General features: G+C 52.4%; 9 protein-coding genes across 9 annotated transcripts; 5 read left to right on the top strand and 4 right to left on the bottom strand.

Annotated features, from left to right (window-relative positions):
• Positions 1 to 333: 333 nt before the first annotated feature.
• On the top strand, positions 334 to 1,074 carry AYO20_00165 (hypothetical protein; the record flags this gene model as incomplete). Its single annotated transcript, XM_022638476.1, has 3 exons — positions 334 to 396; positions 447 to 490; positions 543 to 1,074. The coding sequence occupies 3 exons, from the start codon at positions 334 to 336 to the stop codon at positions 1,072 to 1,074; spliced, it is 639 nt and encodes a 212-aa protein (XP_022505441.1).
• Positions 1,075 to 1,917: 843 nt separating this feature from the next.
• On the top strand, positions 1,918 to 3,138 carry AYO20_00166 (hypothetical protein; the record flags this gene model as incomplete). The annotated part of the gene is made up of 2 exons (XM_022638477.1): positions 1,918 to 2,171; positions 2,253 to 3,138. The coding sequence occupies 2 exons, from the start codon at positions 1,918 to 1,920 to the stop codon at positions 3,136 to 3,138; spliced, it is 1,140 nt and encodes a 379-aa protein (XP_022505442.1).
• Positions 3,139 to 6,960: 3,822 nt separating this feature from the next.
• Positions 6,961 to 8,193, bottom strand: AYO20_00167 (hypothetical protein; the record flags this gene model as incomplete). Its single annotated transcript, XM_022638478.1, has 2 exons — positions 6,961 to 7,944; positions 8,005 to 8,193. The coding sequence occupies 2 exons, from the start codon at positions 8,191 to 8,193 to the stop codon at positions 6,961 to 6,963; spliced, it is 1,173 nt and encodes a 390-aa protein (XP_022505443.1).
• Positions 8,194 to 8,955: 762 nt separating this feature from the next.
• Positions 8,956 to 10,899, bottom strand: AYO20_00168 (hypothetical protein; the record flags this gene model as incomplete). The annotated part of the gene is made up of 1 exon (XM_022638479.1): positions 8,956 to 10,899. The coding sequence occupies one exon, from the start codon at positions 10,897 to 10,899 to the stop codon at positions 8,956 to 8,958; it is 1,944 nt and encodes a 647-aa protein (XP_022505444.1).
• Positions 10,900 to 11,700: 801 nt separating this feature from the next.
• AYO20_00169 (hypothetical protein) lies at positions 11,701 to 12,879 on the top strand (the record flags this gene model as incomplete). The annotated part of the gene is made up of 1 exon (XM_022638480.1): positions 11,701 to 12,879. One exon carries the CDS (start codon positions 11,701 to 11,703, stop codon positions 12,877 to 12,879), a length of 1,179 nt encoding a protein of 392 aa, XP_022505445.1.
• Positions 12,880 to 13,194: 315 nt separating this feature from the next.
• Positions 13,195 to 14,052, top strand: AYO20_00170 (hypothetical protein; the record flags this gene model as incomplete). Its single annotated transcript, XM_022638481.1, has 2 exons — positions 13,195 to 13,234; positions 13,349 to 14,052. 2 exons carry the CDS (start codon positions 13,195 to 13,197, stop codon positions 14,050 to 14,052), a joined length of 744 nt encoding a protein of 247 aa, XP_022505446.1.
• A 394-nt stretch (positions 14,053 to 14,446) lies between these two features.
• Positions 14,447 to 15,508, bottom strand: AYO20_00171 (hypothetical protein; the record flags this gene model as incomplete). The annotated part of the gene is made up of 1 exon (XM_022638482.1): positions 14,447 to 15,508. One exon carries the CDS (start codon positions 15,506 to 15,508, stop codon positions 14,447 to 14,449), a length of 1,062 nt encoding a protein of 353 aa, XP_022505447.1.
• Positions 15,509 to 17,249: 1,741 nt separating this feature from the next.
• On the top strand, positions 17,250 to 18,347 carry AYO20_00172 (hypothetical protein; the record flags this gene model as incomplete). Its single annotated transcript, XM_022638483.1, has 1 exon — positions 17,250 to 18,347. One exon carries the CDS (start codon positions 17,250 to 17,252, stop codon positions 18,345 to 18,347), a length of 1,098 nt encoding a protein of 365 aa, XP_022505448.1.
• A 786-nt stretch (positions 18,348 to 19,133) lies between these two features.
• Positions 19,134 to 22,341, bottom strand: AYO20_00173 (hypothetical protein; the record flags this gene model as incomplete). The annotated part of the gene is made up of 9 exons (XM_022638484.1): positions 19,134 to 20,147; positions 20,255 to 20,318; positions 20,378 to 20,425; positions 20,480 to 20,591; positions 20,672 to 21,123; positions 21,181 to 21,319; positions 21,373 to 21,386; positions 21,443 to 21,771; positions 21,823 to 22,341. The coding sequence occupies 9 exons, from the start codon at positions 22,339 to 22,341 to the stop codon at positions 19,134 to 19,136; spliced, it is 2,691 nt and encodes an 896-aa protein (XP_022505449.1).
• Positions 22,342 to 22,773: the final 432 nt, after the last annotated feature.

The following is a 22,773-nucleotide window of genomic DNA, read 5'->3' on the forward strand; positions in this document are numbered from 1 at the left end:
GGCTGCGTCTCAAATGATTTTGTGGTCACGTGATGAGATGTGTTATCGATAAACGGGAGAACTTCGGCAGCCCTTGTCGGAACAGCTTCCTTATCAAGCAGAGCGGAGGAGCGTCTGGTGGCGCCTTGTCCTGTTGTATTGCTGTCTCTGCGCCATTGTCGCACCTTGTTCCCAACGAAGTAATTACAACTGTAACTGCGCCTGATCAGCATTCCGTGCCTTGGGCAAAATTTCTTCCCCCTTTCATAAAGTCGCTCGCTTTTGACACATACATTGTCACCAAGAGGTGAAGATCCTGATAGTCATCGGTAAGCTACATACTATCCGCCCGCCATGGCTAATGATGAGTCCGATGCTCTCGATGTACTTGAGAAAGAAGCGAAGGAATATGACAAGGTGTGTGTTCTTGACCTACGTAAGGAATATTTGGCTGACATCCGTTACAGGACGCAGAGATCGACCGTATCCTCAATGCCTTTAGACTCGATGCGTAAGTTTTGTGCCATTCCTGGTCCGCTTGTCAGCCGTTGACCCATTCGCAGCTACGCAGTACTAGACCTCCAACCCGGAGTACCTGAATCAGACATCAAGGTCGTTTATCGCAAGAAGTCTTTACTAATTCACCCGGACAAGACCAAAAATCCTTCGGCCCCGGAAGCCTTTGACCGGCTCAAGAAAGCACAAACTGCATTGCTGGATGAGAAGCAACGTCAGCACCTTGATGAATGCATCGCAGATGCAAGACAACTGTTGATCAGACAGCACAAGTACACTGTGGACTCTGAGGAGCTAAAAACAGAGGAATTCAAGCAGGAATGGCGAAAAAAGACGGTCGAGGTACTGGTAGAAGCAGAGGCTCGGAGGCGGCGACAGATGAAGGCGAGAATGCAAGAAGAGGGTCGTGAGAAGGCGAAAGAGGACGCGCAGTTGGAGGAGAGAAAGCGAAAGCGTGACCATGAGAAAGACTGGGAGGAAACTAGAGAACAGCGAATAGGGAGTTGGCGCGATTTCCAGAAAGGCGCCAAAAAGGGCGAGGAGGGCAAGAAGAAAAAGAAGATGAAGGTCCTAGGCTGATGGCTTCGCTCGATGGGGACAGGTTTGTTTATCGGCATGAACATAACGAGGCTGCAGACCTTGGATGTACCACGATTACTGGCGCATGGTGGAAGGGTACGGGGAATTGGCGATATTTGCAATCGTGAGAGGCGGAATGAGCATGCCATGCTCGGAATATGAACATTTCAGTCTGGGAAGTGTAGGATGAACGACCTTCCTGACAACCGTACAGTTCCATCTGCTACCAATCGTCTGCCGCAACATTGACAAAACAGTGGTTTAAATACAGTTCAACAGTCTCCAAGCACAGAGAGTGCCGACTACGAACCCATCCCAAGTGTTGAAAAGCGTGGATGAAGTTGCTGATGTCTCGAACGACATTATTGGTAGGATGTGAACTTGCCTCGGCGCAGAGAATAGATGGTGGGGCTAAGATCCGAGACGGATTAATGGAAACAAGTAATTAATTGACAGTGTCTATTCTACCGGCTTCGGTCAACGACGGGGACGCAGCCTCCCGGCAGCAGTTCGTGTCAGCCTTGGGAACTCGTATCTCGGCAAGGATCATATGAGTACAAACTCTACTTTGTAATTACCCGTGGCACCCAGGCACCCTTGGGTAATACATTCAGGGTTCAAAGGGCCACAGGCCAGGCCAGAGAAAGCCTCGTACGTATCAAAGCCCCGGGGATTCCCCCACACCATCCATTTTCTCCGATTTTCTAGATTTCTTTCGGCTTCTCAAACTTCGAGGCAAAACTCGGTCCCTCTCTCTCTCTCGCTCTACTCGTACACTGGACTGTCTCTTTCTTTTGCCGGTCTCTTACCACGTCGTCATCTCCTATACATGTCGTCGCCATTATGAACACCACATCGCTGCCGCCCAAAGCCCCCATGACCAATGGAACCCTCGCCTCGGTCTCGGTCAATGGAGAAGCTGATGTACCTTCGTCGCCCGCTCCCATCTCCCACTCGTTGCAGGAAGTCTGTGCCCTTCTCCATGCACAGGTCGCTTCGTTCCTCTCGGCCGCTCCTGAAGATGATGTGACGAGGAAAACACAAGAGCAAGCGAGAATATCCATGCGAGTTATAGAAAAGGCGCTGGACGAATATGAGTGAGCCATGATTTAGCCCCGCCGACCCTCCGCGTCCGTCTTTATGAGATCTGACCCATTGTTTGTGCACTACGAACATAGATTCGAGAACCTGTCTCTCTCCTATAACGGGGGCAAAGATTGCCTGGTTCTTCTCGTCCTGTACCTCGCCGTCATCCACATACATTTCACGCAACCCAAGAACAGGCGGAAAGAGTTCCCCAAGTCCATTCCCTCGATTTACGCAAAACCGCCGGATCCCTTCCCCGCCGTGTCCGACTTTGTCGACTATTCTGCCCGCCTCTACCATCTCGACTTAACCCACATATCCACAAATCCCGGCCCGGGCAAGAGACAGAAGTCGCATTCCAATCCGCCCGGCCCACCACTTCCCGTGGACTCATTAGGACCAGACGGAGGTGGTGGAGGTGATCTCTCAAACAACGAGAAGAAGACCAACGCCAACAACACCAACCACACCAACTCGTACCAAAAGATCCTGGACAAACCAATCATCACCTTCCGCGACGCCTTTGCCCTATACCTCTCATCCAACCCGCACATCAAGGCCATCTTCGTGGGCACCCGGCGCACTGACCCGCACGGGTCTCATTTGACACACTTTGACCCGACCGACCACAACTGGCCGCCGTTTATGCGTATCCACCCGGTGATTGACTGGCACCTTTCGGAGATCTGGTGCTTCCTGCGCTCCCCGCATCTCAGGGACATTGGGTCTTGTTCGAACGGCAGCCGCAGCGCCAGCGAGGGCGGAGGAGCTGCAGAGCCAGGAACCACCATATGTACCCCGACGACCGCCCCCTTGAGGTACTGTGAAGTGTATGACGCGGGCTACACGAGTCTAGGAGGAGTGAATGACACGGTCAGGAATCCGAAGTTGCGGTACACGGACGAACACGGGAAGGAACGGTACAAGCCCGCATATGAAATGACGGCGGATGACAAAGAGAGACTGGGGAGAGAGTAAGCGGGGATTTATCTGCCATGCCATGTCTCTCGGTTAGCCTCTCAGCCTCAGCCTTTGTGAGATGGGAGGAATGAAATCACTGTGCGGCGCGATAGATCCATCTGCGCAAATAGAAGCATCCTTTCCCATTCCTTCCCAGCGTGCCAGGTAGGCAACATACCTCACGCCACAGGATGGAATGTATATGAACTATCACGGACCATAGAACCACCGCTTGGGACGAGCAATCTAGACCAAAGAGCAAAAGAAAAAGATAAGAAAAAGAAACGACAGAAAGCAGGTCTTAGCATTCATTCCACAAAGTAAAGTAAAATAATGTCTTGTTTCCGTCTGGGATCCCGCCCAATATCAAGATCATTCGTTGATACGATAGCCTTTGGATCCCTCAACGCCGCATGTCTCGGTAGGGTACGTTGTAGCAGAATCCCGGCCGAATTCAAAACTGCCTGATCGATGGCCCTCCCATTTCCATGGCCATTCCCTTCCTCGGCGCCGCCCGTCTTAACGCTGTCAAACAGGGTTTGTTCCACCACAACGGGGCCCTACATCATGCTGCAGGACCGAATCTGCTCCCGCGACGGGGGTTGCAGGATAATCAATCCGATTCAGATCAAGACCTGATGAAAGACTTAAATAGGCGTCTAGTCATCGATCTACTAGTAGAGATATCTTCGGGTGTTGATGACGTCGTCGTTGTTGTCGTCGTCGTCGTAGGGCAATCAACCTCACACAACACAACTCAACACCCTGGACTGGATTGGTGATCATTCGTGGCCTCGCTGGATCCGTTACTCGTCCTTTACTCGGCCTTAGTTCGAAGAGCCAGAGGATGAGGATGAGTATTCGTAAGAGTTCCGACTTTGTGGTCGTGGTTGTGATTCATTTGGTCAACCCTCACGTCTCTCTGAGTAAACGCCTGACCAGACCTCGCGTCTATTTTCGCGTCGAGTTGGTCGAATCTCATGTTCAGCAGAGTCGAACCCCCTGTTCATCTTGAGCAAAACTCCTGTCTATTGTCGCCTTTTAGGCATTGACTTGGTCAAAGATCATGTTCATCTGAGCAAAACCCCTGTCCATTCTCGCCATTGTAGCATTGAGTTGGGCAAATCCAGCATCGAATTCGTCAGGTCCCCAATTCAAGATCTCGTCACGCTCAGCTCACGAATGGCGGCGCTGAGCCTGTGCAAGGCCATCCGGGATGGCACTGACTTGCTCAGCCTGCGTACTGGGTACGCTTGGCGGCTTGATTTAATTCGTCGTCGTTGGCTGCAGTATAGGGTGTGAGTGTAGGTATGGGAAGATTCGACCGGGGCAGATATATTCGGCCGTGGCTGTGGCTGTGCTTGTGGACCAGAGGGATTTCGATTCGACATGTTGATGAAGAGGTACATATGAGTATTTAATTGTTGGGAAAGGATGTGACTGACAGGGTTGACAAGGCAATGTAATGGCCCCCCAGGACCGTAGTAGAATTCTTCCTCCATTGATCCCGAAGGAGATTCTTGAATAAGCCCGATGTACGAAGTACTGCTATCCTCTCCTACCAAGTCTCCGACTTTTCGACCCCAGTACCATGAGGTTATGACCCTACTTTCGTTCCCGCTCCCCTGTAGCTTGAGTTTCGACTGTTGAGGGGTCGGATACGTTGTCACTCTGGAGGACGCCACATCTATAACTCAACTTGTTTCTGGCGTGGTGTTTGATGTCTTAATATACCTGCTTGGAGCGTTCGCTCTCCAAATGAGCTAGGCTTCTTTATCAACGAAGTGCACTTCACTACTACTAAGTGGTCTCCATGCTCCACCCTAGAAACCGCACTTCGAAATCCACCGTACCCGATAACTAAGCAAGGCTGTACATCACATGGCAGGCTGACTTTCCTCACCATCTTTCAAAATTTCGAAAATATGAATTGTCGGTTCATCAAAAAGCTTCATCATTACCCGATTTGGCCCTGAAAAAAAGAAAACGTCTTGGCAGCGCTACGCTCGCGGGTTGCGCCCGCACTAGCAAAGCACGTTGGGTCCCCCCCAACACTCATAATCACAATCCTTATCACTATCATTAGTACCCCGTACGTGAAACGCACCCAACTCCGAACCTCCCCGTCGAGGCGCTGTGGCGTAAGGAACCCCCCCTCGTCATCAGGGGCGCTCTGTGCGTCAAAGTGGTGGAGATCCACGGCCGCCCTAGTGGAGAGTATGTCCAAGTAGTTAGACATGTCGAGTCCACTACATGGAAGGGTCTGGAGGTCTCGAGGCACCAGGACCGGTCCCATTGGGGGTGGTGTAGGCAAACAGAGCTTCTAACTCAACGTCCGAGCATATAACGAACTTGGTATGAGTCGTTCTCGTGGTTGACGTGTGTAGTGGGCATGGCTCTTGGTGTCATGGTTGAAGCTGACAACCTCTGGGGTCATTACTACCCGCATCATCTCAGTGTACATAGGTAGCTGGCGCGCGTCGGTGTCATGATTGATGTAAGAGGCCGTCATGGCTATTAGTGTATCATGGTTGAAGCTAACAGCCTCTGGCATCAAGGCTACCCATATCATCCCGGTGTAGATAGGTAGCCGGCGCGTCTTGGTGTCATGATTGATGTAAGAGAGCCCGTTGGTGTCAATGTTGATAGCCTCTGGGTTGAAGGCCACCCGCATCATGCCGGTGTAGATCGGCAGTTCCGCTGCCAGGCGGCTGGATGAGTTCACATCCAACTACTTCTTAGCTGCTAGCTGATAGACAGCTCTGGTGATAGCTATTTCACATCGGTGTGTGTGACCTTGAAGGTAGTCTGGCGACCTCTCTCCCTCTCTCTCTCTCTCTCTTGCTGCTCATCTGCAGGCTTCTTTGCTGTTGATGGTTCAGTATTTGCGGTAGTGAAATCTTGACTCTGGCTCGTGGCGCTCTTCTTTGGTTTGGTTACCTTTTCCTTCGTATTGTCCTGATACGATACTATCATCTGCTGGTTTAATTCCTTCGTGGTATTTACGAATATGCCGTGCTCTCTGGGAACGGGAGAACACCTTGTGACACGGTGTACAATATAGGCGGTCGTGGACAATGGTACCGGGTTTGACATCCTTGTGGACGCGATAGATAGGGGAGGCGGTCCGCTGCCGAAGGAATGGTGTTTGATATCCTTGTGGATAACGTCTGATATGACGACTGAGGTTGGTGGTCCATACAATGTTATAATGAGAACAGGGTAATAAGTGCTTGAGGAGTCGTCTTGGACGATAACCTGACGCTAAGACGAGGGAGAGGATGGTAATGTTTGAGTGTTTATCGGTATGAAAGTTGATGCAAGGGATATTCTGTTTTGAGTGTTTGCGAATATGAATTTGGTAGCTGTGGACCATTGCTCTCCCATGCATGCCATGACGCCGAATGCGACTTGTAAAGCAGTTGCTTGATCCCACGTTGTGTCCTGGGTGCCCAAACAACCTGTAATGTAAGAGTATATATAGGCACCGTTGGTGCAAATGAGACCGACCACATATGATACAACCGCGACCCACCAATTCAGAAACCATCGCGGTGCTATCGATAGCGACAACGCCGACATGGCTTCAGTTTCAGGTCATTACCAGGGCTATGCAGCCCGGTACCGTGGAGCGGGCGTCTTTCGGACATTCTTTGCCTGCTCTTCCTTCCAACTTAGACTGTGGCATCTGCGAGCCAACATTGTCCCCGAGGAGAGAAACTTCACAGGCGCCCTGTTTTTTGGGAGGAACAAAAATGAGGAAACATAGTGGGGAGATCAGTGTTGGCCTTCAACTCTACGAGTTTGGCCATAACACGATCCAGGGACTCCGCCCAAACATCAACCAATCCCCAGCAGCCATTTACTGCGTTCATAAACATAGAAACTCGTGGCGACCATTGGTATGACTTTGACATAGCCAATGGTCAGACCGACGAAAAACCCTCTCCAGCCTCGTTCCAGCCATATCCGACGCGCCGTTTCGGCAATAGTCAACCGGTGGCCATCTCCAATGGCACCGCCGACTTGCATCCTTCGTCGGATCACCTCAAGCGGGTAAGAGGAGGTTTGGGAGACCAGGCCAGCTATTGCGCCCGATATCAACTCAGCCGGGGCATTCAATTGGGCGCGCCGGTAGACCTTGACGTTCGACCGGTTTTCCTCTGGTGGCGGGGCTGCGGCCGTAGATGTTGACCGTAGCACTGTGTATGGTGCTAGGATAGGGTGTCTGAATATATCGCCAATTGTGTCGTGCGTCAAGAACGACATTCCGGCATATGGCAGCATACCCAGTAAGGTCGGGGAGAACCCGCGGTAGAAGTTGACAAGCCCAGACTTAGGTACGGCTTTTTGCGCTACGTTCGTGGCAGCTGCGACTGGGGTTTGATTAGTGAGATGCTCTGGGTGTGGAGGCTGTTCATGGTAGATTTGTCGACAGATTCGACTCAAAGACGAACGTGAGTCGCGCTTCGTCTCGAAAGCGAGCCGCACCCGGATGACCTCGAGAGGGTAGGTGAAGAAGACGGAGGTAATGCCCGCCAGCGACCCCGAAATAAAGCGACGAAAAGGTGTTTCGTGTATTTTGTCCGGAATGATAACTGCTCTTATCTGCTCGTAGGCGAGAAATTTGATCCCGGCATATGGGAAGACCCTCAGAAGAGTCGCTGAATGTCCACGGAATAAACCCCGTACCCCTTCATACTTGTGGATATCGCGCATCGCAGTCACCACGCCGAACCAGCTGCCCGTGTACTTTGCGAACTGAGGATTCGAAGCTTGGAAGAGGATCTTGACGCGGTCCAGAGGGCCGACAACGGTTTTTGCCTAGAATTACATCAATCAGCAATGTCCTGACAGAGTGGCTAACCCAGCGTTCTCACGTACCGCACATCCTGCCAATCCACCTGCAAGGCCCGAGCGAAGAATATACTCGAGACTGCGTTTATCCAGTGGCTTCTGCGCCTGGGACGCAGGTCTTTTCAGTGTTATCGACGCATCGTTGTCGGGGAATAATCGTCGGTCGGGGCCCGGAGGTGCCTCGTCGAGCAACCTCGAGGCGCCTCGGCTGTCCATCTCTGGTGATTGTGAGGATTGTAATGATGTTGCTGCATGGCCCAGACCAGAGATAGGCATTCACAAGGGCTCTTTAGGAGGTAGTCATGGTCGAAGGGAAGAAGGAATTTGAGGGCAGAGATCAATTGGCAACAGTAGATGGCCGAGCCGAACCTTTCGGGGAAGTGGGATTTTCGTGACGTCGAAAATGGTGCGAGGACCAGCGACCAACGATGGGCGACAACCAGTGATGGCACATGTAATACATACAAGTAATTAATATGAGAGGCACGAGAGGGAAAGAATTGGGGGCTTGAGGGGGGGGGGAGGCCGAGATTCCAGGGCCTCGTGGGCCTCCAGGTTCCGCTTCCGATGCCGGGGACGCTCCAATCTCGGCGATTTTCGCCTCTCGGATCTCGAAATATCACAACGGATACGAGGTATCTCGGTACTTTGACTCTGATTCTAACTCGTAACTTGGACTTGTCCTTGGGTGAGAAAATATTATTATTCTAATCAGATATACCTCCTCACAGCGATGCAATGCTCATAACCCAGAAAGGTGTCTTCTGAAGACTCATCCCCTTCGGAACCGACCAAGAGCCGTGCCAAAGTCATGTATCTCATGTATATCATGCATATTGCTTGAATGACAAGGGCCGCGCTTATTCACGGCGTAACCCATAGCGAAGCCGCCCCTCCACACCCAAACGGGGCTGTTCTCACCGAGTCGTAACGGCGTAACAGTCTATTTTCTTTCTCCGAGATCTGTGCCTGGTGCCTTCAAAAGTACGAAACTTGTGAAGTTGGACTTTCCTGCTCATTGAGACGTTGCTCTGCTTTGTAAGTCAACTCGAGCACTTCCACTAACCCTTCCATTGCCACGGGGGACATAGTCCGCCTTGACGGTGCATCCAGCGTGTCCGTAAAAATGGTGTCAAGCGTGGGCACAAATGCACCTCCCTGCTCAGAACTCCGCGTCCGCGAATGTAAAAGGCTTCTGACCTTTTCTGGACTTCTGGATCGTGCTCGAGTGCTCATAGGGGCGAAGAGGCCGGATAGCCTGCTGGTCCCAAGCCAGACGCTATCGTTGCGCCGGCGGCCTTCGGCCTCCCACCAGTGCGGGTTCTGTCTGGCTGTTGGCTGTGGCATCGCTACTGCGTCTGTAGATGGCCAAGTTTGTTTCGCTGGACGGCCACGTTGTAATAACGTCTTGCTTTGCCGACGTAGGAAAGGAATAGAGAATTTGGAATTCGAGTCGACTCGCCTCCACGGCTTTTCCGTCCAGGAGAAGAGAATGCTGTCCACACCGGCCTGAAGGCTAAGCATGATGGTCTGTACCAAAGATAGCCAGAAAATAGGATGGTTGACGTAGTAGGTACTATAGCTCAGGGCGTGCGATGCGAACGGAAAGCTCCACATGAGGATGTAGACCAGAGGATAGATAAACAAGTACCGCAGCTGCTTGCGTATCGCCAATCTGGTCCTTTTGAGCGGGTCACTGGGCCCACTGGAAGTCGTCGTCGACGCTGCTGGGTAGACAGCAGGCGTCCCCCGAGTCTCGTCCTTCGAGACCGACAGGGATCGCGGCGCCGCTGAGTTGTCCTGGAGCTCATGGATCGATGGCGGCGGCGGATCTGGAGGCGGTTGGGTTTCACCAGACCACACACTCCCTCGCGCTTGCATATTCCTCCCTTCGGAACCTTGCTGAGTCTCAATAGCGAGATTCTGTAGCGGTCTGGAAGTAATAAAATTCACGTCATCCCAGGGTTGGCGTTGGTCAGGTGCCACAGCCGCTTCGAGAAACGAATTCTGGGTATGCGATATTGAGGCTTGCGAGGGCATGGCCGGTGCCCGGTCAGTCGCCCTCCTCTCGGTCTTGCGACACCTGGTCGAATGATAAGACTGTTGTCTCCCAGACTCGTAGGACGAGTCCGATGCGCCGAGGTTATCGAAACCTCGAAATTTGATGTGGACGTAAATGTATATCCAGATATACATGATCAGAATTACAGCTATGATTAGGTATCTGGGGACCCAGGACAGTGCGAGGCGATACCAGAACGGCCGTTTCGGGAGGTAGCAAAATGTTCCAACTGTAATATAGGCGTCCTTACTCTCCAGGAAGGCTAACGATGCTGCCAACAGCGGCGGGCCGAGCCACATGATGTAGGTCCAGCGCCGGTACCGATAGAGCCCTCCCTCTCCCAATGTGCTACCGGGTCTGAGAATATAGAGGATGGAGTGTAGAGCAATGATGAGAATGGCCATGTCGGATGCCTCGATTGCGAACACGAGCAGGAATCCACTGGCCTGGCAGAAATTCGAATTGCTCTTCACTGGGCCTCTGGCGAATACCACGATTGGAAAGACGAAGTACCATATTGCTTTGAAGGTGTCGCTGATGATGAGATACAAGACCAAGCGATGCCGGAAACTCCTTCGCATGATGAGGAACCATCGTAAGGTGACTAGAACCACGACCAGACTGACACTTGCACACGCCAGTGCGGCAACCAAGATAGCATGATTTTGCGCATCGCTCAACGATCCGGTGGCAATTTTGCCAGGTTCGACAGTGTTGACAGGACTGTCTCGCCATGTCAGAGAGTGTGGCGAATGGCTCGTTGGATAAGGATCGAGGATGTCTGATGCTCGCTCCAGTGGAGAATGTCGAACCATGAGAAGAGTTTGTCGTAAGATGACGATATATCCAGCATCACTCATAACATGCTTTCATCAGAAGTCACCAGAACGAGGGTGTGTACGGGGGTGTGTGTGGTTTATGCGGAATACAGGGCCAGCTGAAGATATCCAAAGAAAGGGAACAATTGGCAAATCTCGTAAAAAATGGATTCTTGCCATGCGAGTCTTTGAGGTAGACGCTCACACACACTATAGAGGGGAAGCGTCGATCATAACCAGCAAAAAGGAGATGAACCAAGGGGAAAATACTGTCAAAAAGTCCCTGCATTCTGTGAGCAGCGAGCAAAGAGTTTTAGACCCACCAGGAGGAATGTTGTTGTGATACATCTGGCAAACTTTCGGTTGATCGGGAAGGGAGTGGCAGTCCGGGTCCGGGTAACAAGATCGGATAACAGGGTCCATGGGTGTATGAAATGGAAGAAGCTCTCGGCCACTGACCATGATGAGGGCCATGGCGCAATGGCGATCTGTGCGCGATGCTTATGATGGTCTGTGTTTGGGGTTTTTATTGGGAGAATGAAGTAGAATAGAGGAAGTATATGGATGTTACACTCCCCTAAGACCCCCCCTTTCTATATACATTCCCAAAAGGGGCTAGCGTCCATCTCGCCAAGACTCAACCTGCGATCCGTGGCTTTGGCGGGTTTTCCAGGTTTCGCTGCGGGCGCAGTTCCTCCCCAACCTTCTCCCAAATACCCGAAGACAAAACAGCATCAAATATCCACGATACCCCACCATGGCGAGCAAATCCCACAGTGCCTTGAGTGCCCAACTCCATTTATTATTTGTTGATGTTTCACATGCACGCCCAACACGCCCACTATGTCGGGGACGATCCTCTACCGCAACCAAGCCGCTACTGTCGCCCTGATCGACATCCCTCAATCTATCCGCGCGGGGCAGCACCTCGCCTACACGCTTAGATCATCTTTGGCTGTGAGAAGCCCCTACCCTAGCACAGAGCCGAAGGGCATCAAGCGAGAGGCTATACTGAACACGACGACTGTCGAGGAGCAACTCTACCATGAATCTCTGCAATGCGAGATTCGTGCTGCATTGATCGAGATCCGGACACATTTGCATGGACGAGGCGAGCTTTGGTGCGGTGCACGACGCGCTTTGACCTCGCATGCTGACACGTCCGTGCCTCCATCCCCAGCCCAACCGAGCAATTTGGAATGGTCTGTGAGCACTGGCCATTCCTCCACCGCGGTACCCGTGGTTTTATCGACCACAGAACGCCGCACCAAGTTTCACTCGCTTGAGGATCTTCAGGGTACCATTGTCTACAATATCGTGTCGCAAACTGCAATAGTGCAAGTTCGTCATGTTGGTGACTTCCTTGTTCCTTCAGGATCTGTCTTCCTTTGGGCAAGTCTTGAACAAGGATCTCCCGCTTTCCTCTCAGTCCGTCGAGCACTGCCGCCTGAGACCAGGGCTTTCGACCTCATTTTGATGGACCCTCCTTGGCCCAATCGCTCAGTTCGCAACTCTAATGCTTACAGAACGTCCGAAGCTCAGGCCCGGGATCCGTTTCTACAAGCAGTGCGCCTTACGGGGGATTTCCTCGCCCCACAAGGTCTCCTTGCCTTATGGATCACTAACAAGTCCTCTGTCCGCGACAAGGTATTACAAACATTGCAAGCACTAGATCTACACCTACACCAAGAATGGATATGGATCAAGGTCACTGCTCAAGGCGAACCCGTCAGCGCAATTGACGGAGTTTGGCGGAGGCCGTACGAGATTCTGCTGTTGTTTCGCAAAGGTCAACCTCCCAAGGGGCCCGAGCGAAAGGTCATCGCGGCGGTGCCGGACTTGCACTCGCGGAAACCTTGTCTGAAGCTCCTGTTGGAAAAGCAGCTACCTCCAAAGTACAGTGCCCTCGAACTGTTTGCGAGAAACCTGACTGCCGGATGGTGGTCATGGGGTGACGAGGTGTTGAAGTTCCAACATGAGAGTCAATGGGATGGTTATGAGGGATCCGAAGTAACTTCTTAGACGGCGCTCTTCGTGCAGCTCTGGGCACTTGTAGTGTAAGCAAACCAAAATAGGTGTTTCGGATGAGGCATTCGCAGCCTTGCCTGCAGTAAAGAGGCCGAGGCTGGCTTCCGCAAGGCTGTGATGACTTCCGCCAATAAAAATCTTCAGGTGCCTGGATCTCCCCGCCATTGACGCAATTGGCAATTGCCTGTCCCTCCATGTTTGAGTCTCATCGCCTCCGAGCCTCATTCACACACGCACACACCTCTCGCTTTTTCTCTCCCCATCTGGTGATTCTACGTGAGAAGAGACATTACCAGCAGTAAAAGCGAAATGGCGACAGCGGCACAGAAAAAGATGTTTGTCCCTCTGGGTAAGTCATCCATCCCATCGAACCAAAAAAACATCCTCAGACCATCACCTCCCCGTCTCCTAGCGGGGCCTGCTACCGAACACCACCACTAACTAACTGCCTTGCTGTTACTAGAGAACAATCCAGAGGTGATGAGCAACCTGGTCCACGAACTCGGCCTGTCCCCCTCTCTGCAATTCCACGACGTCTATTCCCTCGACGAACCGGCCCTGCTGGACTTCCTCCCCCGACCGGCCATCGCCCTGCTCCTCGTCTTCCCCGTGACAGGGACGTACGAGAAGTTTCGAGCGGAAGAGGACTCGGCACGCGACGAGTACACGGGGTCGGGTGACCAGGAGCCCGTGGTGTGGTTCAAGCAGACGATCGGCAATGCGTGTGGGCTGATCGGGTTGCTCCACGCCATCACCAACGGCGAGGCGCGGTCCAACATCATCGAGGGCAGCGATCTCGAGAAACTGCTCAAAGAAGCCCTCCCGCTCAAGCCCGCCGACCGCGCGGACCTCCTCTACAACAGTCCCACGCTCGAGGCCGCCCACGCGACCGCCGCGGCAAAGGGCGACACCGAGGCTCCCCAGGCCGAGGCGAACGTGGACCTGCACTTTGTCGCGTTCGTCAAGGACAAGGAGGGATATCTGTGGGAGATGGACGGGTCGAGAAAGGGTCCGCTGAAGAGAGGCTTCTTGGGACCGGACGACGATGTGTTGAGTCCAAAGGGTCAGGAGTTGGGGGTCAAGGCTTTTCTGAAGAGAGAGGAAGAGGCGGGCGGCGGGGAGCTGCGGTTCAGCGTTCTCATGCTGGGTCCGAGTTTTGATGGATGACCTGACGACAACGACTCCCCGTCGCATACATGCTCATCGTGCTCTTCTGGAGACGATTCTTCTCGAGTATGTCTGTGGCTGAAGCTTAAAGCATACTGCAGGCGTTTGTGCATTGGTGAACTGGGACAACCGGGAACTCGCGCATACGGGTGGACAGGACAGGTTTGCACAGACATGATGTACGCTTACAAACACAGCTGACGAATGACTTTCATGACAGCATGAATGAAACAAATGGAGCCAGTCCAGTCCTGACCGGACTGAGATGGACGGATAGAGATTTTTGCTGAACCAGAGGACATCCTTGTGTCCTTGGCCCTGAACCTCCATTCTCTATAATCCTGTCGTTATTATAAATGTACAGCAGCGTCTTGATCACGGCGCCACCTCCTCTTTACTGTTCGTGCTGCAATCGTCCCACAGCAGCCTCGGCCTCGACGTTCGCTCTCTCCTCCCTCTGTGCTCGTCTGGTATTTCGCACGTCCCACAACCCCTCCAAATCCATCTCGACTCGCTTGTCCTCGGTGAACATCTGGACCACGATCCGCGGCGAATCGGACCGCGAGCCGAAACCGACGTAGTCGTCTCCAGGATTCTGGTATTCGTCCTCTTCGTCCTCGGCGAGCGTCTCTTGCATCTTCCTCGTCATCATCGGCGCGGCGGTAGACGCGGGCGAGACATGCTGTTCCTCTTCCTCTGCAAGTTCTGTCCGCATCTGATCTCCATCTCCGTCCTCGTGCGTTTCTGGCATGACGGCGTCGTCGACAGGGCCCATGTTCACGCAGATCCACCCCGTGGTGATTCCGTCGTCGGCATCTTTCATGGCGACCGTGTTCCCCACACTCTGCGCCAGCTTCATCTTCCTCGCCTTTCTCCTCAGCTTCAATTTCAATTCGTTCCTCCCCAACAGTCCGTCTGCGTACGGTCTCAGTTTGTACTCCTTCCTGACCCAACGACAAAATCGATCGGCCGAGACGTTGAGATGTTTGACGGACCGAGCAGTGCCGATGATCATCAGCAGATTGGAGCCCAGTGCGGGCGGCGGGTCGAGGCGCCGGAGGTCTAGGAGCGTGAGGTTATCAAGCCCTATCTGGGTCGAGAGGTGCGTGAGGACAGGGGAGAGGATCGCGGGTGGATCGTGTGGCAAGGGCGGGATTTCCTGCAGCGCGAGCAAGGGTGATATGGGCGCGGGCGGAGTGGGATCTTCGATCTGGAGGTACCACGGTATCGCAGACGACTCCGCTTGAGATTCTGAGGGGGTTTGCGACGAGGTCTGTACGCCGGACTGCTGCAAAGGCGCAAAGTGAGTAAACTTTCTGCGTGATTGGCCGCCCAACGGCTGAGAAAGTCTCGAAGGGGCGACGGCTTTGACTGGGATCGAAATTCCAGCGAGAGAAGTAAAGGCCTCGAGGATTGACGCCCGGCAGGATGTGCATCGCACCATTGACCGGTGCATTGCTGAACACCGCGAGTTCGCGCGATATTCTGACTTTGCAAGGAAAGGGAATGGAACAAGCAAGCCGACAGCGCAAATGTAACGGTTGAGGGAATATAGACTGGACGCAAGTGTTTTTTGATGGAGAGCAATTCCCGAAAGGTAAATGTCAACGAGGCTTCGGGCTAATATTGATCCAGAGCCGGGCTCACTGTCTCCACCCCCATGTTCCGCCTTTCTCAGCCTTTCCGGAGACTTTGAACTTGTTTATGTACAAGCACGCGATGGGGAGAAGTATGATGTGAGCCGTTTATTATGGTATTCAGACCTTTCCAGCCCTGCACAGAAGAAGAGGACGGAGTAGAAAAAGGACGAGAAATGCTTGCAGACACGAGGCTGGCAGGTGATTAATTCGGGATGGATAAACTTCGTCTCTGATATGGATGTATTGTTTGTTTCATCGACGTCCCTTCTTCGTTCTTACAAGGCAGTGTCCTGACCCCAAGTCTGTGACCAGATACTCGGGTTCAGCCTTGCTATGGTGACATGTGCAAACATATCTCTACTTCTACTAAGTGGCAGACTAACGATGCTCACGCGTTGTGTCTAGAACATCGCTCCAGGTCTCAGCATATATGGCATTATTGACACCAGAACCCGAGGAAGAAAAGTCAAGTCATCACATTCAACTTCTGCAAAGTGGTCAGGATAGTCTTGAAGGTATCCAGCTTGGTGATATGATGACTTATCGATACGGAGTCGTTGGTGCACCCATCATACGCCAAGTGAGGCATTCGCTCAACTAAAGCTGCCCACAAACATCCACCTTCTGCTCACTTGTATCACAACCCAAATTCTCGAGCACCAGAATTCGAGAAGGAACAAAAACTCTGCCTCGAAGGCACCCCAACCACTTTCGTGGTATTTGGCCTTCGAGGTAAGTGAAACCTTTCGCCTGCGTTGTCGCATTCGAGGGTTTTTCTCAGTTCCGGATTCTACGAGGTGCAATCATCATTTCAAAGCTCCCATTTAAGTGTGAAAACATGGTGTACTGATAGTCATGTATTCAGGGACCGGTTGGCTTCATCCGAATTGCTGGCAAGAAACGCGAGAGACAAAAATATATGTGGTACAATATTGCGGGTACTGGGGAGTGGTGAGGCAGGAACCTCTTCCCACAAGAATCTCGATGGAACTCGATACAGAGGGACTCGTCTCTGGCAAATATGCTCGTCCACGGTCTACCAGGACCTCGACGCGCTGTGCCACTCTATGACTGCGTAGCGTGAGTATACCGTGGGACTTCGTGGCTGCATCACGATAGATATTGTCGCTTTTGAGATAACGGATTCATGGCTCAGGCCAAAAGAGGGATTTGAGGTCTGCTTCCGTGGACATACCGGTTTGGAAGTGCTCAGCTATAATTCCACATCCTGCCAAAGCATCAGTCCAACCTTCCGATACTCACCTGCGTTGATGAAAGAAAGAACCCCACCGCTATCCATCTTTCCAGCATCTTGAAACCTCATCTTGCTTTGAGACATCTCTCGATTTTTCCCTTTGGCATTCCGGCTTCCCCAGGACATCACCCTTCACTTCTGTCTCTGACTTCATCACAATTTCACGGTCTTGTTGATGACAACACACGTTGCGGCACCAGCGATAGAAGCAACGATTTAATCTCTGACGAGACTGTCATCTCTGGTCCTGATCAATCCACCTCTGTTGAGCAAAGGTCTCTACAAGTGGAGCGAACGACACCATGCACGACACTCTGACAACCTCCCCCCCGACCCGGACCGCCTCTTCCGCGAGCCTACTGAATTCTGTGTTGAGTTCAATCAATTTCCCCGAGAGAACCGCATCGATGACATCCGTTAGATCGAAATCAGAATGCGCACCAGTTTCTGACCGACGGGCACAATATGTCGAGTCTCGTATTGAGAGGAGAAGCAAGGAGAAAGGAGTGGTTCGCGAAAAATTGGGTTACAAGAGAAGGCGCCTTGGTGATGATCGTACATGCAAATCCAAGCTGCGCGATCGTCTGACGAGCCTAGAACAGGCTCTTTCAGCAGAGACGAAGGTCCTCGAAGAGATTGACAAGAAAATCAAGCAACTTCAGGCCGAGTCCATCTCCGCACAAGAGAAGGCTGCTTGGCACCGGAAGGATATCAGCTCGCTAAGTGAGCAACTCCAGCATAGAGAGGAAACTATCCGCGCCCAAGAGGCCGATATTGATCAGCTAGAGAAGGAGCTGAAAAATGCTACTGAAGGTGAAATCGCCAAAGTGGCTCGCCAAGCGGAAATCCTGGACATGAGTGACGCAGATCTCACAGCCATGGCGATCCATGCTATGAAAAACCGCGAGTTTGGGATTAAGATTGATAAAGCGGCCCAAAAGACGGCGACCTCAATCATGATTAGGGACATTCAGAGCGAATTATTTAGCAGAATGACAGGCATCACCCCGGACGAGTTCCAAGACCTGATGCAGCAAATCCAATCCGCCAAAAATGCGTTATCTAGCGAGAAGAAAGGGGACAAAGATGATGGAAACAAAGACGACACCGAGCACATTAAGAATGATCGCAACAGTGTTGGAGACCCCGATGGTGAGTACAACGATGTCGGTAAGTCGCAGGAAAGTCTCGGCGGCGGCCGTGACGGCGGCGAAGACGAGGACGACGACTTCACGCCCCCAATCCGACGCGCACGCCAGTCATTGAACGAGCAGCCCCCCGGGAAACCAGTAAAATGTCGGGTTCAGATGTCAGACCTCCACAAATCACCCTTTCGGCAACACGGTCCAGTGGGCAGCCAAGCAAACGTGGACACACGTCAATACTACGGGGCCGGGTAGGTGATGGGGCCTCATGATGGAATTGACCATTGGTCCTGTGTCGAAGCCGAATTTCCAAGCATCTTGCGGTGAAGATTTCGTTCGCGGAATACATTGACCAAGGAAAGGATTTTGGGGGTTCTCGATTCACACAAGTCCCCGATCCCTGGCATTGATTGAGTCCCTTGGAGAAGAACACAACGGCTGAAGAGTTCGGACGGCACGCGACGGTGCACGTACTTTCACACTTACCTCCCTTGACTACCTACCTACCTAGGTACGAGCTTGCTGAACAATATTCGGGAAAAATACACATACACATTTGGGAGCCCGATCGGGACCGGGACCCCGGGGGGGGAGGGGGGTGGGAGCAGATATATGGCCCAAATAGATAGATAGCAATGCTGAAATCATATTTCAACAGCGGCGGCGGTAGCAATTCCAATTTGATGTGGTAATGAAATTGCGAGATTCGAAAAACACATATTCGTGTCAATCAATGGTACAGATCTAGGCGGGATGGAGACAGATCCAGAGCAGGGAGAGAGAGAGAGAGAGAGAGAGAGGCATAGACACAGACGAGTGGTTTGTCTCGCCTAAAAAACAGTAAAACGGTTTCCCGCCGCGACGTCACATCGAGTCTACGGACCAGCTCTGAGCATTCATACATACGAACAGACAAACAAACAGATAAACGGATAAAACACAGCTCGTCATGTGCGTTTGGTCCCCGTCGGGAGATGGAAATGGAAATACAGATAGACAGACGCTCTCAGACGATATGATATGAGACGATAGTGGTTGTCGTCAAGGCCCCGTCGTCATGTACACGTCGCCGGCACCGCCGCCGGCACCAGAGGGTGTTGAGCGCGGGTACTCTGCCGACGAGGCTGGTGGTCCTGTCATCGCCCCTGGTCCGGACCCCGCCCCTGCTACTGCCAGCGCCATCGGCGCTGTCGTCATCGTCTCTGCTGCGGCTGCAAAGGCATTGTTCGCAAATCCCCTGGGTACGTCACCATTGCCTGCGCCGCTTGCACTGTGGAGGTGTCCAGTTTCACCAGACTGCGCATATCCACTGCGTGGTGCATCACGGTCAGCCTCCACCACGCCAGGGTCATCGATGGTGTCGCCATCACTCTCTCCCTCTCTCCGTTCCACATCCACATCCTCATCCTCGACATCCTCTTCCTCGGCCGACACCTCGTCCCTGCGCTGGCTCACCTTGTCGAACATCCACTCACAGACCTGCTCCTGGTGTTGCATCATGATTTGATTCAGAACCTCCCCGTCACTCCGCACGAGCCGCCCATATCGCTTGCTCACTTTCCCACCTTCTTTCTCCTTCTTCCATAGACTGTGCCTGCCACTAACAAACACTAGTGAATTTTCGCGATACCACTGACTCACCCAGTGGTTACTGCCGGGATTGCTGATAGGGCGAATTGGCTGGGTGGAGATGAAACACACGATCCCTACGAGGTTTTGATAAACGTTATCGTTCTCCGACACCAATTTCGCAATGGCGTGAAATGCGTGGCCCGCGCCCATCAGGATGATTCCCCAGGGAAAGTCGTATGGCTCGACGTAGTTTTCCCAGAGGTACGAGGCAAGTTTCTCGCCTTCTTTTCTTGCAAGGTCGGTCGTCGTGGAAGCGTATTCGACATCTCTCGACGATCCATGTGGATGAGTGGAGGACAGAAGGTCGGACTTCGTGTTGGGATCGTCGTCGGTAGAAATGGTGATGAACTCGGGGATGTTGACGTCTATGACACCCATGCCGTGGGAAGCCGCCCAGTGGACGTACGACTGTGCGCCGTCAACCTTATGTATGCGTGAGCAGGTTGAAACAGTCAATCATGAGAAGGGAACCGGGAAGGGGCAGAAAAGGAAAGGAAAGGAAGACGGAACGACAGGAAACCGGCACATACAAGCCATGTATCATGAGGCTTCTGTTGCGTAGAAAGGCCATTGTGGGCGCTGAGAAGATCAGGTCTGCAGCAAATCTTGTCAGCCTTCCTCCTGAGGCGGTCCAGCGAGCCATTCGAACTTACGAGTCATGGAATATGATCATCAAAGCTTTCTTGGTCTCGTAGCTGGGTCTGTCCTTTATATCAGCAAGGCATTCCTGATCTGCCCCGGGGACTGCGGCTCACGTCGCGAGGACCTGCTGGTCAAATGATTTTGACACTGTATCGCGGTAGATATACAATTGGGTGAACTTGTATTGATCATAGAGGTGCGTGGCCTGGTACCGGCGAATGATGTCTAGGTAAGACCGAGGGGGTGAGCTTGTTTACGAGGGTGAAGGAAGGGCAATGACAGCGCCTCCAAAGTCGAGCTCTTACCATGCAATCTTTCTCCACCAAATATTCCACCGATGGGGTTCTTGGGATAGATACTTCTCCAATACTTCGACTGGACATTCCGAACCTTGGCCACGGTATCCACCGCGCTCTGCGTGGCTGCCGTAGCTTGCAGGCGATCAGGAGGTTCACCCATCAAGGTGCGGGTGACCGCGAGGGCGGATTTTGAGATGGCACTGAAGTTGTAACCCCCTTCCAAGCACACAGCAATCCTCCCTCCAGCGAGGGACATTAGCATGTGTGTCATGTGTGCATAGCAGGGCGGTGAGACGAAACAACCACCTAGCTCATCTCCAGCTGCGGCGTCGAATCCTGCAGCAATGACGACGAAATCTGGGTCGAATTCGTTTGCGATCGGCATGACGACGTTCTGGAATGCGTACATGTAGTCACCGTCGCCCATGCCTTTTGTGGGCCAGGGAATATTGACGTTTCTTTCACGGGCGTAAGTGTTGGTCATCGAAGGCCGAGTAGCAAGTTCATGGACTTACCTTCCCTCGCCAGCGCCAACGCCACAGTGATACATATCACCCTGGTTCCCTGCAGGGTAGAACTGCCCGTTCATGTGGACGTGCAAGGATATGTAGAGAATGTTGGGGTCATCGTAGAAAGCTTGTTGACAGCCATTGCCTAAAACATGTCAGCTTGAGCGTGCAAGTCTCAAGAGTGCGAACTTGGCTGACCGTGATGGACATCCCTGAAGTCTTCAGCGTCAGCTCTGTATTCCAATCCATCGACGTGAGGACAACTGACCAATCCACGATCAGGATTTTCCTGCAATGCTCCCCAAAGTCATTCTGGCAGACCCTAGAAGCAACACAGACATTGTTGAAGAGACAGAACCCCATGGGTCTGCCAATCTCTGCATGATGACCTGGAGGTCGGATAACGGCGATGGCATTTTTTACCTTCCGTGACATAACCGCTCGACATGTCTCAATCGCCGCGCCCGTAGACAGTTTGGCAGAGAAGAAGGATAGCTGATTAAAGTAGATTGAATCCATGTCTTGTCGATCCGAAAGATCGATAAGCTCTTCGTCGGTCATTTCTGCAAAGGATCCCCCGGTCATTAGCTCGGGCTCCTAGTGACGAAGTGTGTCATCGTTGAGGGGCTTACCCGCGGTCTTTTTTACTTGTTCGTACTGCTCCTTCGTATGGACCAGACGACACTCGGCCTCCGTGGCTTCACGGGCATGGATTCGATACAAGGGCATTTCTACCACTGGAGGGTGCTTCTTGTCGTCAACCAATCCGGCTTCACAGAGCTCCTTGTAAATGTAGTATATCCGTCTAGGATCTTCCGGATGCACATTGTCGACGGTCGTTGCTGCTACTTCGGCATGATATCGCATGCGCTCATCGTAACATAGACCAGTCGGAAGCTTGGAAATCGGTAGACCACGCTTAGCTGGTGCCACAGGCTCATGGATTTCAGAAGAGGTGTCGGATAACAAGCTGTCTTCGGACTCTTCGTCTGATGGACTCTCGATTCTCAGGCGGTTGTCCATTTCCGTCGAAACGTCAGGGGTCTCTCTCATAGATGTATCACCTGACGGAAAGGCTGGCCTTTGTACCTGCGGAACGGGGTTGGGAAACTGTGTGTCGACCGAAGAATTAGATCCCTCCTGGCCCGGCGGCGGTACATGAGCCATTTTGAGGGATTTTAGTGGACGGTGAAATGTAAAAACTGCCTTGACTTTAGGAGGCAAGCAGCAGATTGGTTAGAGAGGCTGCATAGTGGTTGTAAAAGCCACACAAGTGAATGAAAGGTGATCGAGCTTCTTTAGACCGAGCAAAGGCTAAGGCGATGTCAGTCACTCGAGCACACCAGCTATGAATGCGAGTCGACGTGATATCAAGGGAGGCCTTGTACATAATGGCGAATTGGTACATACGAGTACAGCGGCCGCTCTTGGCTCGAAGCGTCAAGCTAATCACATACCTGTACTGGCGCTCGAGCGACTTTGTTCTCGGAATTTTAGCTTCGCAAGCTGTGATCAAACCTCCAGTAAGAACAATAAGCCAGTAGATCACAGGAAGAAATGTTAATTGACAATGGATGCTGTTTGTTGATCCCGTCACCT

This window comes from Fonsecaea nubica (assembly GCF_001646965.1).
Source record: "Fonsecaea nubica strain CBS 269.64 chromosome Unknown Scaff1, whole genome shotgun sequence".
In the NCBI taxonomy this organism is placed as follows: Eukaryota; Fungi; Ascomycota; class Eurotiomycetes; order Chaetothyriales; family Herpotrichiellaceae; genus Fonsecaea; species Fonsecaea nubica.